Source organism: Urocitellus parryii, unplaced genomic scaffold (genome assembly GCF_045843805.1).
Source record: "Urocitellus parryii isolate mUroPar1 unplaced genomic scaffold, mUroPar1.hap1 Scaffold_1072, whole genome shotgun sequence".
NCBI classification, from domain to species: domain Eukaryota; kingdom Metazoa; phylum Chordata; class Mammalia; order Rodentia; family Sciuridae; genus Urocitellus; species Urocitellus parryii.
In genome coordinates this window covers 59,026-72,670 of record NW_027551838.1, presented here as the reverse complement: position 1 = coordinate 72,670, position 13,645 = coordinate 59,026, and the positions used below count along the sequence as shown (strand labels likewise).

The 13,645-nt window shown below is 34.1% G+C and overlaps 2 protein-coding genes across 6 annotated transcripts in view; one reads left to right on the top strand and one right to left on the bottom strand.

Moving 5' to 3' along the window:
- Positions 1-336: 336 nt before the first annotated feature.
- LOC144251564 (lysosomal cholesterol signaling protein-like) lies at positions 337-3,685 on the top strand. Of its 2 annotated transcripts, none has more exons than XR_013342687.1 (2): positions 337-436; positions 2,933-3,685. XR_013342687.1 is itself a non-coding variant. In XM_077794413.1 (2 exons), exons 1-2 carry the CDS (start codon positions 369-371, stop codon positions 3,281-3,283), a joined length of 366 nt encoding a protein of 121 aa, XP_077650539.1. In that variant the 5' UTR covers positions 337-368; the 3' UTR covers positions 3,284-3,685. The 2 variants fall into 2 exon arrangements, 1 of the variants encoding a protein (XP_077650539.1); XM_077794413.1 differs by having other exon boundaries at positions 2,986-3,685.
- LOC144251563 (secernin-3-like) overlaps positions 1,773-13,645 on the bottom strand; it is a 34,049-nt gene continuing 22,176 nt past the window's right edge. For 3 of the 4 annotated variants that reach the window (XM_077794411.1, XM_077794410.1, XM_077794409.1), the window contains exons 6-8: positions 12,517-12,679; positions 11,393-11,573; positions 6,315-8,565 (exon numbers count right to left, since the gene is read on the bottom strand). In XM_077794411.1, the coding sequence (XP_077650537.1) occupies positions 8,389-8,565; positions 11,393-11,573; positions 12,517-12,679 (521 nt within the window). In that variant the 3' untranslated portion in view covers positions 6,315-8,388. Of the gene's footprint in view, positions 1,851-6,314; positions 8,566-11,392; positions 11,574-12,516; positions 12,680-13,645 lie in introns of those variants that run through there. The other variant, XM_077794412.1, reaches the window with a different exon arrangement.

Sequence of the window (13,645 nt, the reverse complement as noted above, 5' to 3'; positions counted from 1 at the left end):
CCCAGCTCCTGGGAGGCCTCAAGTTTGAGGCCAGCCTGGGCATATTAGTGAGAATCTGTATCAAGACAAAAACATTTCTTAAAAAGGGGCTGAGGGGCTAGGGATATAGCTCAGTTTGGTAGAGTGCTTGCCTTGCATGTAACAAGACCCTGGGTTCAAGCCCCAGGACCACAAAAAATGGTGGGGGGTGGGGGGACTGAGGATGTCACTCAGCAGTAGAGCATTTGCCTAGGTTTTCACAAAGTTCCAGGTTCAATCTCCAGTAAGAAAAAATAAACTCCTTAAATTTGGTTTTCAGACTTGAATTTCTATGGAACAATAAAGAAACAGCAGAAAACAGAGATTCTCTTGTTTCTGAGGAAATAAAAATGACCTGTCAACAATTTATCCATTATCACCGTGACCTCTGTATCCGTAACATCGTCAAGGAAAGAAGGTAAGCAAATTGCCATTGTAGATCCAAATAATTATATTTTAGATTAACTATTTTTGGATTTTAATAGGCTAATAGTTATGGGTCAATTTTTAGTTTAAGAAGTAGCATATGAAAGAGACATATTACTTTGATTTTACTATTTTAAAATATCATATAACTTCTGATTTCTACATAAAATGTGAGAACTTTAAAACAAACCCGAATGTGGTAGAATATTAACATTCACTTCATGTTGGCCATTAGTGTCTCTCACAAAGCTTTGAAATACATTGGATTCAGAAATGGTTTTATATTCCCATTTTCTAGTGTTATATTATTATATTGTTTCATATTGCCAAGAAAACAAAATGAAGGCAGGAGTGGTGGCACACTCCTGTAAGCCCAGCAATTTGGGAGGCTGAGGCAGGAGGATCGCAAATTCAAGGCCAGCCATGTTAACTTAGTGAGACCCTGTCTCAAAATTTTTTAAAAAAGGATGTAGCTCTGGGGTAAAGTGCCCCAGATTCAATCTCTGGTACCACAAATAATAATAATAATAAAATTTCTGCCTCTTAATTAATTCTGCTGCTTATATTTCACCTCAAGTCCTAATCTTCCTTTGGTATATGACATTATATCTTCAAGGTATGGAATATACTGCAGCAGGAAATGACCAACTTTGAATAAACAAATTTGTAGTGAAAATATTTTTGGTTGTCATGCAAGAAAAATAAAACATAAGGAAAGTAACATGTGTATAACGGAAAATTATATAGGAGAGTTTATTTGCACCTATTATGCCACTATATTTAATATACATGCCATTATAATCAGAAGGTAGCCTAGGTTAGATGGTGGAAAGGGGAAGCATTTGGGTGTAGGTTAATACTAGAATTCAACTCCTGAATTGAAGTTTCTTGGCTGTGTGACAATAGGCAGGTTCAATTCTCTAGCCTTAGTTTTCCTTTTCTTTAAAAATCCGACTCTCAATATTGTTTGAATTAGGTGACAAAATGTCTGTGATATGCCTAGCCTAATGGTAAACTATGGAGAAAAGCTAATGTTCTACCCTTAAAGGGCTGAGCACAATTATTTCAAGATATTATCCGCATCAACAACTTGTTTTTCAACTGCTTTTCAAAATTAAAAAAGAAAACTCTGTTGTTATCTCTGTCTGGCCTGTTGTGATTGCCAACTGTCGGGAAGTGTAGCTCTTACCATTTGCAGGGCTGCCAGGCTGCCTTGGTCCCAGATGGTTGAATGGGCACCAGCTGGTAGTGTTCTGGCCTGTTCCCTGTCCCTTTCCAGGCTCTACTGCCTGTACAGCATCACATTCTCTGACACTCTGTACATCTCCATGGGCTTTTGTTACAGCTGCCTGATCACAGTCTTCAAGAAACTATTCAATTGGTGTCTGGGACAGAAGGCATTAGGACTATAAATTAAAAGCCAACAAACAGGAAGAAGGCTCAGACAGGGGTTGTAACATTCAGGCTTCTGTCAAAATGATGTTTGCAGTTGCAAAGAATTAAGTTAAGAGTTCTTATTACTAAGTTAAAATATTGTAATCTGGGGTTGGGGATGTAGTTCAGCGGTGGAGTGCTTGCCTAACAAGCATGAAGGCCCTGGGTGACATCCCCAGCACCTCAAAACAAAACATACTGTGATTTTTACATACTTGAGAAACATTTTCGTTTATTAACCTTTTTTATAATTCTTATATGATACACATATATTTTATTTATGATAAAATGTTTTTAAATTCTTGTCACCTGTTTCTCATTTCATCTCAGTCTTCATTCGCTATTTCTCATTGTCAAGCACTTTAGGTTTTACAGCTTGACTGATGCTTGTGGACAGATTTTTGTTGTCTATTGCATATTTGTACAGAATTTATGTAATTGGGTTTGGTTGGGTTTTTTTTTTCATTTCTCTTTTCCTTGTTTATTTGAACACATTTGAAGGACCTCATATTTGCATTAAGAAGACAAAATTTAAGTGATCAAGAAGTAGATTTATAAAGCACATTTTAAAAAATCTTAAGATTTGTAGCAAGACAGATCTCACTTATTCTTTCCTTGCTCTTTAATGAAGCAAATCCTGACAAACACAAAAGTGAGGTTGTCTTGGTTGCTGATGGAAAGAAACACTACTTGTGGGCACGATAATAAAGTTTGATTTGAGTAGTTTAATAAAAATAGTCACTTCTTAAGAGCTTACAAAAAATATGTAATGTTCCTGAGACAATTAAAATTACTTAGCACAAATAAGAATATAAGAAATTATAATATATTTAATATTCAGACATTACCTATGTCCATTTTTTGTTGTTGAAGCGTTTCTGTTTTCACAAGCATTATTGGCATATTTTATTTTTCTCCAGGAGTCTTTCTGGGGTCAGGAAAGTTAACAATTCCTTTATATTCAGAACAGTTTCATTCCTGCCATGCTTTTAACTATCGTGCCGTCTTCCCTTGTTTCCTTCTATTTTTTCCTTGCTTGTCCTCTACCATGCAGTGCTGATACCAGGTTTACAGAACATATGGGTGAATCATTCCTTTGACATACAGGTGTGGTGCAAAGACTTCTGCTGGGACCTTCTGTGGCTGTGACCAGGTGAACTGGCTAATTGAAGTTGGCCTTGCCTCTGACCGTGGTGAAGCTGTGATATATGGAGACAGACTGGTGCAAGGGGGAGTCATCCAACATATTACCAATGAATATGAATTTCGGGATGAGTACTTGTTTTACAGATTTCTTCAAAAGAGTCCTGAACAGACTTCTGCTATTAATGCAGACAGCCCCCAACAGGAAAGCTATAAAGAAATTGAGCATTCACCCCCATCTTCACTTTCTCCTAAGTCCTAAATGATAAAGGAGAGAATCCTCCATGGAATCATATTCTAGTCCCAGATCCAGTATTTATCTGTGTGATCTTGGGAAAGTTAGACCCTCTCTGAGCCTTAGTTGCCACTTCTGTAAAATCTGACAAGATGCATTCCCCCCGCCCCGTGCTAACACTGTGGTTTTAGTATGGAAAACACATAGGAAAGTGACCTAGGAAAAAGAAAGAAACAAAAGGAAAAGTTCTGATAGTGAATATAATAATTACTATAAATAATACTAATGTGGCAACATTATAAAATGATTTCTTCCTGCAACTGTTTGCTATAACTTCAAAATCAATATCCAGTTGACAATTCCTTTTAATTGCCAAATTTGACAGATGTTCTGCTGGTGAAATGGACATAAAATTATGGTAACTTTACATTTATTAATGGCACTTCCTAAAAAAAATAATTTTACTGAATCTAATAAGAGGTTCTTATTCCTCCCAGCCCCCGTCCATTTCTTCGAAAAAACTCATTAACAAATTAGAATCACTGCCTTTTTTTTAAAAATAGGCTTGTCTCTTCTTGCTCTTATAACCAAAGTACTAATCTATGTCATTAGGAAAGGAATAAAAACCTCCATAAATATTATCATCAAAATCCAATCTCTAACTTTTGTGCTACAGATAGTAATTTGTGCATATTTATTTAAATATTAAAAAATTATTGTCATGTGATGTATCACTTATTATTTGCACAAAGCAACATAGTACAGAATAATAACCCTACTACTTTTCTCCCTGCAGTGAATAAAAAGGACCATATATATAGGCCAAGTCAAGAGTTAAAACTTCTAGACATAGCACCCTATGACTACCTTTAGAATTCAGTCTATGAATTCTATGTATTAAAAAAAAATCTGTTTTTTAAATTTTTAAATTACTAAATGTTGCTATCTTAGTCCATTAAGGCAGCTATAACAAAACACCACAAACTGGATAGCTTATAAACAACAGAAACTTATTTCTTATAAGTCTGGAGGCTGTGTAGTCTAAGATTTAAGACATGGGCAGGCTCAGTGTCTGGTGAAGGCCTGATTTCTGGTTTACAGCTGGTGCCCTTTTGCTGTGACCTCACATGGTAGAAGGGAAAAACTCTTGTCTCTTCAGCCCTGAGAAAGGGACTGATGCCATTCATGAGGGCTCTACCCTCACGACCTAGTCACCTCCCAGTACTATCCCACTGGGGATTACATTTTAACATATGAATTTGAGGGGATGCAAACATTCAGACCATAACAGATAAAGTTCATCTTCAGAAAATTAAAGGGAGTTATTCACATGATTTTTGAACATCTACTTAATTATTAGGTGTCAGTTTAACTTACTTAAAATATGTTGAAATGTTTATCTCATGTTTAGTATTTTCTATATAAAGCCGTTTAGAAAATTATTGCCCTTTTAATGCAACAGATATATAAATTTTTTAAAAACCTGCATGGAAGCCTAGTGTATTTAACAAGTAAATTTTACTTTAGTATACCATTAACCTATACAAATTTCAAGCTATCATTAGAGAATGGGCGTGTTTTTAAACAGAACTGTCTTGTGGGGGAACTTTTTCTAAAAAAATATGACCATGTTAATACTCTTTGAATGCTCAGGAGTAAGCATAAAGCCTCACTGCTGTTCCAATAGAGATGTAACTCACATGCATGCAGGCAACTCAAACTCAAGTGGAGAAATTTTTTATTTATGAACAAGTCATACAAATAAGTCATACTGCATATGTTCTGTTATTTGCACAAAAGGATTCTGCAACCTCTTTTTCCATGGGAGACACTAAAAGAAAATCCTAGATCAGAATGATCTGCAGTTTCAGATAAAGGATTTTAAGAGATGTTTTTAGATTAAGGATATGTTAATTTTATTAAATGAAAATATTTGTAACTGTTACTTTCTCACTGACAAAGCAAGTTTCTCAATAAACTACCTATTTTAACTTTCACTGCTGTCATCTTTTCTTTGGGCAACTGCAATGATACAGATACTATCAAACGGGTCTTTAATCTAAGTTCTTAATGTTTTCTTAAATGAGTTTCTTAAGACTGTCCCTTTCTTCATGACCCATTAGGTCCTGTGCATAGGAACTTCCCCAATTATGAATTCACTAAACACCTTTTATGAGTGAGTTAATATGAAATTAAGAGTGCCTTACATACATTTCATGATTTTTCTTAAATATTATTTTTAGTTGTGGTTGGACACAATACCTTTATTTTATTTATTTTTATGTGGTTCTGAGGATCAAACCCAGCGCCTTGCACATGCTAGGCAAGCACTCTACTGCTGAGCCACATCTCATGATTTTTCATATGTAGAGTCACAGCTGAGAAAATTATCTGGTACAATTTTGATTAAAATCTACCCCTTTTTACTAATCTTCAGCATAGTCTATTGTTATCTTAACTCTCAATGAACAAGTCCATAACTAACTTGTGCTTTGCTTTTAATATTTTTAGAATAAGATAAAGTATATTTTGGTACTTGGAGAATAATGATTAGTGACCCAAAAGTTATGCAAAAGAGAAAAATTCACTATGTAGAACTGTTTTTGGAAAATTTTACAAGAAGGAACTAACTTTCCAAAATTCTAGGCTACATATTATTTCTAGGACAACATTCTTTTTTTAACAATAAATATATAAACTGATATTTTCATCAAGATCAAACAATGTAGCTTTCTGTAAAGTACTCAATTTATTAGATGACTCCCTTGGTTTATAACATAATTTAAGGGTTGACCTAATAAAAAGCTTAATTCAGCAACTATATTTTTTACTCTTACAATAGATAAAATTTAATAAAACCTTAAATTTTTTACAATATATCCCAAGGCATTAATCACCCCCACAAGTACTCACAGCCCAATTGCATTTATACAGTAAAAGTCAAGCTATATTATATTAATTTACACTAATAATTACATACATTAATAATACATTAATAATCCTTGTGTTTTTAAACATTTTGTTGTAGATAGACACAATATATTTATTTTTATGTGGTGCTGAGGATTGAACCTAGTGCCTCACACGTGTGAGGCAAGTCCTCTACCACTGAGCCATGGCTCCAGCCCCAATTATCCTTGCTTTCATATGGGGATATATTCCCATTTCTAATATGGAAAGAAGCAACAGCTTGATTTGAAACTTATCAAAAGCTAACAAGTTGTATAGATAAATTATCTAGATAATTTCTGCAACCTTGCTTTTTATAGGCAGAGGACTGTATAAATTTTTCCTGTCAGTATCTGAATATTCATTTTGCAAATATCTATTAATAAGCATTTATTACATGCCAGACACAATACTGAACACTGCACATACAACAGTAAGAACAAATATGATTCCTAGTTTCATAGAGCTTAGTTCTACTGTGTTTAAAGTTCTGTGCAAATGTTTAATGTATAATTAATTTGTGATCAGGATAGCGTGTGGCTCCAAGAGTATTTAAGAGAGACCTGACCTTGTGGTTTGAGGAAAACTTCCTTAAGGAATTCCTGTCTTGGCAAAACCATTAAAAGAACTACAAAAGGTGAGAACACGGAATGAATGTTCCATGAGGAAGGAACTGGGCACATTCCAAGACTTGAAAGGGCAGCATAGGTGAAACATAAAAAACAATGGTGAACGTGTAATAAGATAAAGACAGAGGACAGATTAATTAGCAGGCTCTTGGTGGTATTTGTTAAGAGACTTTAACCCAAGAACAATGTCTTTGAAAGAGTTTTAGACTCAACAATAAGAAAATGAACAAACAACTGATTTCAAAATGGGCAAAAGATCTGAACAGACACCTCACCAAAGAAGATGTACCCAGGTGGCAAATAAGCAATGAAAAGATGTTCAACATTTCATGTCACTAGGGAATTGCAAATTAATACGAGAAACAACTGCACAACTATTAGAATGGTAAAAATTTAAAACACTGACACAAAAAATGCTGGGAAGGATATGGTGCAACATTGCTGGTGGGGATGCAAATGGTAGTGACTCTGGAAGACAGTTTGGCGAATTCTTACAAAAACTGAACATGGTCTTACCATATGACCCAGCAGTTGCACACTTTGTAATTTACCCAATGTAAGTTGAAATTTTACATCCACACAGAAACCTGCATATGGCAGTGTGTAGATTTACTCATAATTGCCAAGACTTAAAAGCAACCAAAATGTCCTTTAGTAATGATACATCCAGACAGTGATACATCCAGACAGTGGGATATTATTCAGGCTAAAAAGAAAGGCGTTATCAAGTCATGAAAAACACGGAATAACTTAAGTGTATGTTACTAGTAAGCAAGAGAAATCAATCTGAAAGAATACCTACTGTATTATTCCAACATTATGGGGAAAGCAAAACAGAGAAAACTAAAAACAAAATAGTGGTTTCTAAGAGACAGTGGAAGGCTAAACAATTGGAGCTATAAGTTCACTGGTAAGCCAACTCTTGATACAGAGTGTGTTTAAATGAAAGTGTATTTTCAGAATTAATACAATGACAAAGATTTAGTGTGTAAATCTAGAAAATTCCCATGTTAGCACTGGTTAATATTTGCTTAAAGCGTAAGAAAACTCACCACTTCATATTTTTTCCGTTACTAAAAAAAACTTAAAATAATTGATAAAATGATTTGAGGGTTCTACGAAATTATAAGTATAAATCCATGCATCATATTAATGTCTTATGCTTTATGTAGAATTGAATACTTAATTTTTTTTAGTTGTAGATGGACACAATACTTTTATTTTATTTATTTGCATGTGGTGCAGAGGATCAAATCCAATGCCTCACACATGAGAGGGAAGTGCTGTACCACCGAGCCTCAGCCCCAGCACCTGAGTACTTAATTATTGTGACAAAAAAAAAGTTATTGTGGCTAAAAGAAATAATTGCCTGGAATAACACCTAGCTACCTCATGATATATGTTTGGTTTTCTTTGTCAGTATCTCAGCAAAACTATATGAGTTTTAACAATTGAACTATCACTTGAATGCTATTAAAGAATAATAGCTAAGTAGGTTTACCTCAAGACAATGGATTCTGACTTTGAGGGAGATTTCCACCATTTCTATGATTGCTATGAAGTAATATTTGCCTTATAAATTCTAATTTCATCCTTTGTACTCTGAGGAAAGAGATTAGCAATTTTATCCATATCAAGATGCTTGTTTTGGAGGACTGACTCCATCTTTTTGAATAGTTCTTTCTCCAGCTTCCTCATGTTATCCAGTATTGTTCCTAAACAGTATTTATCCTAAACAATGAAAAGTACACAAATACACATACATGAGTACATGAATCTATCCAAATTCCAACCCACCCTCACAGACAAGATTTGTTCACTGTGGTTTCTACTTCTGGATTAGTTACCCCTCCTAATATGTAAATATAGAAGGAATGAATCTCTATTTTAGACTGAATGAAATCCCTGCGTTCAATTATCAGCATCAAAAACAACAACAACAAGGGCTGGGGTTGTGGCTCAGTGGTAGACATTTGCCTCACATGTGTGAGGCACTGGGTTCATTTCTCAGCACTGCATACAAATAAATGACTAAAGGTCCATCAACAACTAAAATATATATTTTAAAACAGCAACAACAAAATCCCTGCACATAACAAAGTTAACATTCATATTTTTTGCCTCTTTGATGCAAAACACACAAACATAAATGACCCAAAAGTCAACTGAGAGGGGCTGGGGCTGGGGCTCAGCATAGCGAACTTGCCTGACATGTGTGAGACACTGGGTTCAATTCTCAGCACCACATATAAATAAATAAAAGAAAGGTCTATCAACAACTAAAAAAATTTTTTTTAAATCACCTAAGAAATAAGCTATGAAAAAAAACCCAGCCAAGTCATTTAATATTTATACCAATAAATATAGAAGATTTTCTATCTCACTAGTAATCAAGAAATGTAAATTAAAACTATCAGTAGGACTGAGTCTCCCTAAAACAAAAAAAGTAGTTATAGAGTCAGAACTAGAACACAGCTTATTGATACCACCCTCAAATTACATTATTTTTCCACCACTTTATATTGTCAATCAACAATTAACATCTTTTAAACAGTAACAGCTTCTAATGTTTTTAAACATTTATTTATTTATGTATCTTTAGTTTTAGGCAGACATATTATTTTTTTTTAATGTGGTGCTGAGGATCGAACCCAGTGCCTCATGTATGCTAGGTGAGCACTCTACCACTGAGTCACAACCCTAGCCCCGAGCTTTTCATTTTTATCCCAAAATTACTTTGTAATTCCAATCAGCAATTTAATTTACTTTAACAAATATTTAATACTAACTCTATAAAGCTCACCTCCCAGAAGCAGTATAATGGGGAAAAGAGAAGTGAAAGCTCATGAGAGCAATTATGAGCAACAAAGGCTGTGTGGAAACTGCACAGGAGGAGTAAAGGGAAGTTCCTGAAGCATAACACTAAGGGACTTGAGCAAAGACCAAAGAATCAGAGTGCACATCATTGTTCACCACACTGTTCTGAGTGTGGAGAATAAGCTAAGTACATAGGAATGATAGACACCTCAGGCCCAGTCACTTGGGCCCCAGTCAGCATATTAAGTGGGTTCCTATTACTTGCCTCTCATTTCACACCACTAAGCTACAAAACAGTATTTAGACTGTAGACCAGATGTGAAAACAAACTGGTCCCCAATAAAGCAGAATCAGCATTAAGAATTCTTAGCAAATAGGAAGTCTGGCAAAGTGCTTCAAGCAAAAGCAAAATAGTGAAGTGGGGGGAAAAAGGCAGATAACTATGCAAACATATTACAGGCAAAAATGAGTAATTGCCTGGAGGAAAATTAATTTAATTGATTTAAATGTAGACAGATGTAAATGCCTAGATCTTGAAAAAGTTAAAGGATTATATAGCAAGAAAAATTAGCAAGTGGTAAAAATAGCCAAGAAAAGATATAGGATGGTTAATCTTTTCCTTCATTGCACGTTGTCAATTGATAGTTGCCTTTAGACAGCACTTGTACTTTCTTTTTTTCTTTTTTATTTCTTTCTTTCTTTTCTTCTTCTTCTTTTTTTTTTTTTTTTGCAATGCTGGGTGGGGATCAAACCCAAGGCCTCATGCATGCATGCTAATGCATGCTAAGCAAGTACTCTACTATTGAGCTACAACCCCAGCCCCATTTCATTCTTATGGGGGGGGGGAGTTGGACAGGCAAGGGATAGGGAAGGCTGAAGAGGTATATTTTATAAAATTAAGTTTCAATCTATGTCATAAAATAAATACATCTGCTTATTTCTGGAGATTTCAGGTGATATGTTGCTCTTTACAATGTTCACATTTTTAAAATAATAAGCATATATTATCTTTTTTAAAAACAACTTATTATTTTAAGTCTATGTGGCCTTCAATCACTTCCAATTAATTTTCATCTGCAGTTGTAGGATTAAAATTTACTGCCCTTTAGAGTCTTTGTAATTTTTGGTGTGAGATACTAAGCTAATTACTAAACCTCTCTCCTAGTCTTGGATTCCTTATCAGTAAAATGGAGATAACAATAGTACCTATCTCATAAAATGATTGTGCAGATTAAATAAAATAATCCATATAAAATGGTATATGATAAGTGCTAAATAAATGTTAGTTATTATTATGTTTAATATACTAAATTTCTCTAAAATAGTCACAACATACATATTCTTAACCAAAAGTAAAAATAATACAGCTTTACTATAGTAATAGCATCTACACTATTTCTTTTTTTTTTGGGGGGTGGGGGTAGAGGGTACCGGGGATTGAACTCAGGGGCACTTGACCACTGAGCCACATCCCCAGCCCTATTTTGTATTTAAAGACAGAGTCTCACTGAGTTGCTTATTACCTCGCTGTTACTGAGGCTGGCTTTGAAATCCAATCCTTCTGCCTCAGCCTCCCAAGCTGCTGGGATTACAGGCGGGCACCATCATCTCCAGCAGCATCTATACTATTTATAATCCTACTTTTTACATGAAGGAAAGAAATTGGTTCTTCAATGTTTAGAATTCAGATTGAATCATACTTTAAACTATTCTAATGATACAACAGATAATATAATAATACCTCATTATTATTTATTACTTCCAAAGCCTGTTGGTGGTTTTGGTAGAGTGGGTGTCTTCTGTCAGGCTTACTCTTTAAGTGCAGCCTCTTTTTAACTGGATCTTCAAGTTCAAATGTTGGTGAACTGGTATCCAACAGTTGTGAAATATGTGGCACAAATATGAAAGGCTTAAAAACTGATCTAGAAGAAAGAGACTTAATTAAATTGACATGTCAAAATGTTTAAAAATTCAGCATTATTCTAAGTTTTCCAAGATTCTCTTAGAGAAGTTTCTGTTAATGATGCTACATAAGTAAGTTGTTCCTGTCATATTAATTATGCTATGCCCAAATCCCAGTGTACAGTGTGATCTCATTTATAGCAGGGGCAATGCTTAATTTAGGGCTGCATTCATACCGACCTACTGAGAGCACAGCACATATACCATGTCAGTGAATGAACAGTTTTCCATTTCCTAAGGTAAGAACAATTCTCAGTGTTATAGACTGAGGATTATAACTTGGAGTGAAAATCAGTACAAGTGTTAATGAAGGGACACAGGTTTCACACTCTAACTTCTTGAAGTATCTTTAACAATATGAAAGTCTATAACATTAAGGGATAGCAAGTACGAAATCATTTCTAAATGTAATGTGGTGTTAAATTTGGTAAGAGATACAAATGACTTGAATCAAGATAGTCTATAAATAAAGTCCTAAAGATATAACTTGAACTACTGATAGTTTAAGTTTTATATGTATGTGTTTTCTATATGTACAAAAGTAAATCTAGCACAACTACATTACTTATTCAATTTACTAACTTATAAATCATCTAATGTCATTAATGTCTGAAATCTGAGTAGAGAAACCTATCTACCTTCTTTTCTTGACAATGTTAAATATATTTGTAGGAAAGAGGAGTACAGATAAGGGTAAATACAAAACTATAAGCCTTTTCTTCCCATAAAAAATGAGAACAGTTACACATTTATGGAAATTGCAATCTAAAATTGGCCCAGAAAATCCACCAACAAGTTGTCTTATTTATGTAACAAAAATTTAGTCTCACAGAATTATCAACACACTATGATTCTTCCCCATACCATGACCACTTGCTAGTTCACAGTATTTTGTGACTTTACCTCTCAGGATCAGGAGTCCCCGTAAAGAAGTGAATGCAAGGAAGGTTGGAATCTTGAGGTAAAACAGAAACCATGCTTGCAGTGGTCAGGAATTCTCCCTCCATATTAATGCCACTTGGTTTATCTCGGAGAATTTCCATCATTGTTTCAAATGTTATGTTTCCTAGGGAAATAATTTTAAAATCCATTAAATATGTTTGCATATATATATTTTACAATTACAAACTGCTTTCTCTACTGATAATATAGGAGATATCGATTTTGGTATAAATGAGATATCAACTATAAACAAACTCTGTTTCAACAGCACATTGTCACAGAAAGATATTTTCTTTTAAATATAAAATATGCAAAATCTCAAAAACATTCTAACAGGTAAAAACTTTGTAAGCAAAAGCAATCAATAGTATAAAAATACATTCAATCCTATTGCACTAACAGAATTTTTAAGGCATATTTAGTAATGAACTGATGATATTTCAATAACCTATTATCTGAGCCTGTCCATTCAATCAAAAAAAATATTGTATTTAGTTTCCAATATTATAAAAAATTATTTTTATAAAACAACACATTATTTTTCCTATATTAATTTCTGTGTCTGACATTAATAAGCTTACATTAAAGTGTGGGCTAGAACTTGAAAAAGAATGAAGATGACAAAACACATTATGGTTAATGGAATTTGGGTGTGCATAATCCTGCTGGGCTACTTTAAAAATTAAACGTCCATGTGTGAGATGAAACATGTATGTGATGATATATTGCATGTGATTATACTGTTTTATGCTTTTATATTTAATGTGTATTGTTTTTCAGAATTTTTTTTGAGGAAAATAGAAAAAATTATTTTCTATCTTTAGTAAATATAACATGTCCCTGGTTACACAGAGTTTCAGAATTCAGTATTTGGAAAGCATCACAAAATTTTTTTTAAAGTCATTGATGTTTTCAGACAGCTCTGTTCCTTGCTATACACATTTATAGTCAAAGATGTGGCTCAGAACTACCTTACAGTAACAACAACAACAACAAAAAAACCCTAACCTACCTATATAGTTATTATGGTTTGGATATAAGGTATTTCCCCAAAGTTCCTGTGTGAAGGCAGAAATGTTCAGCAGTGAGA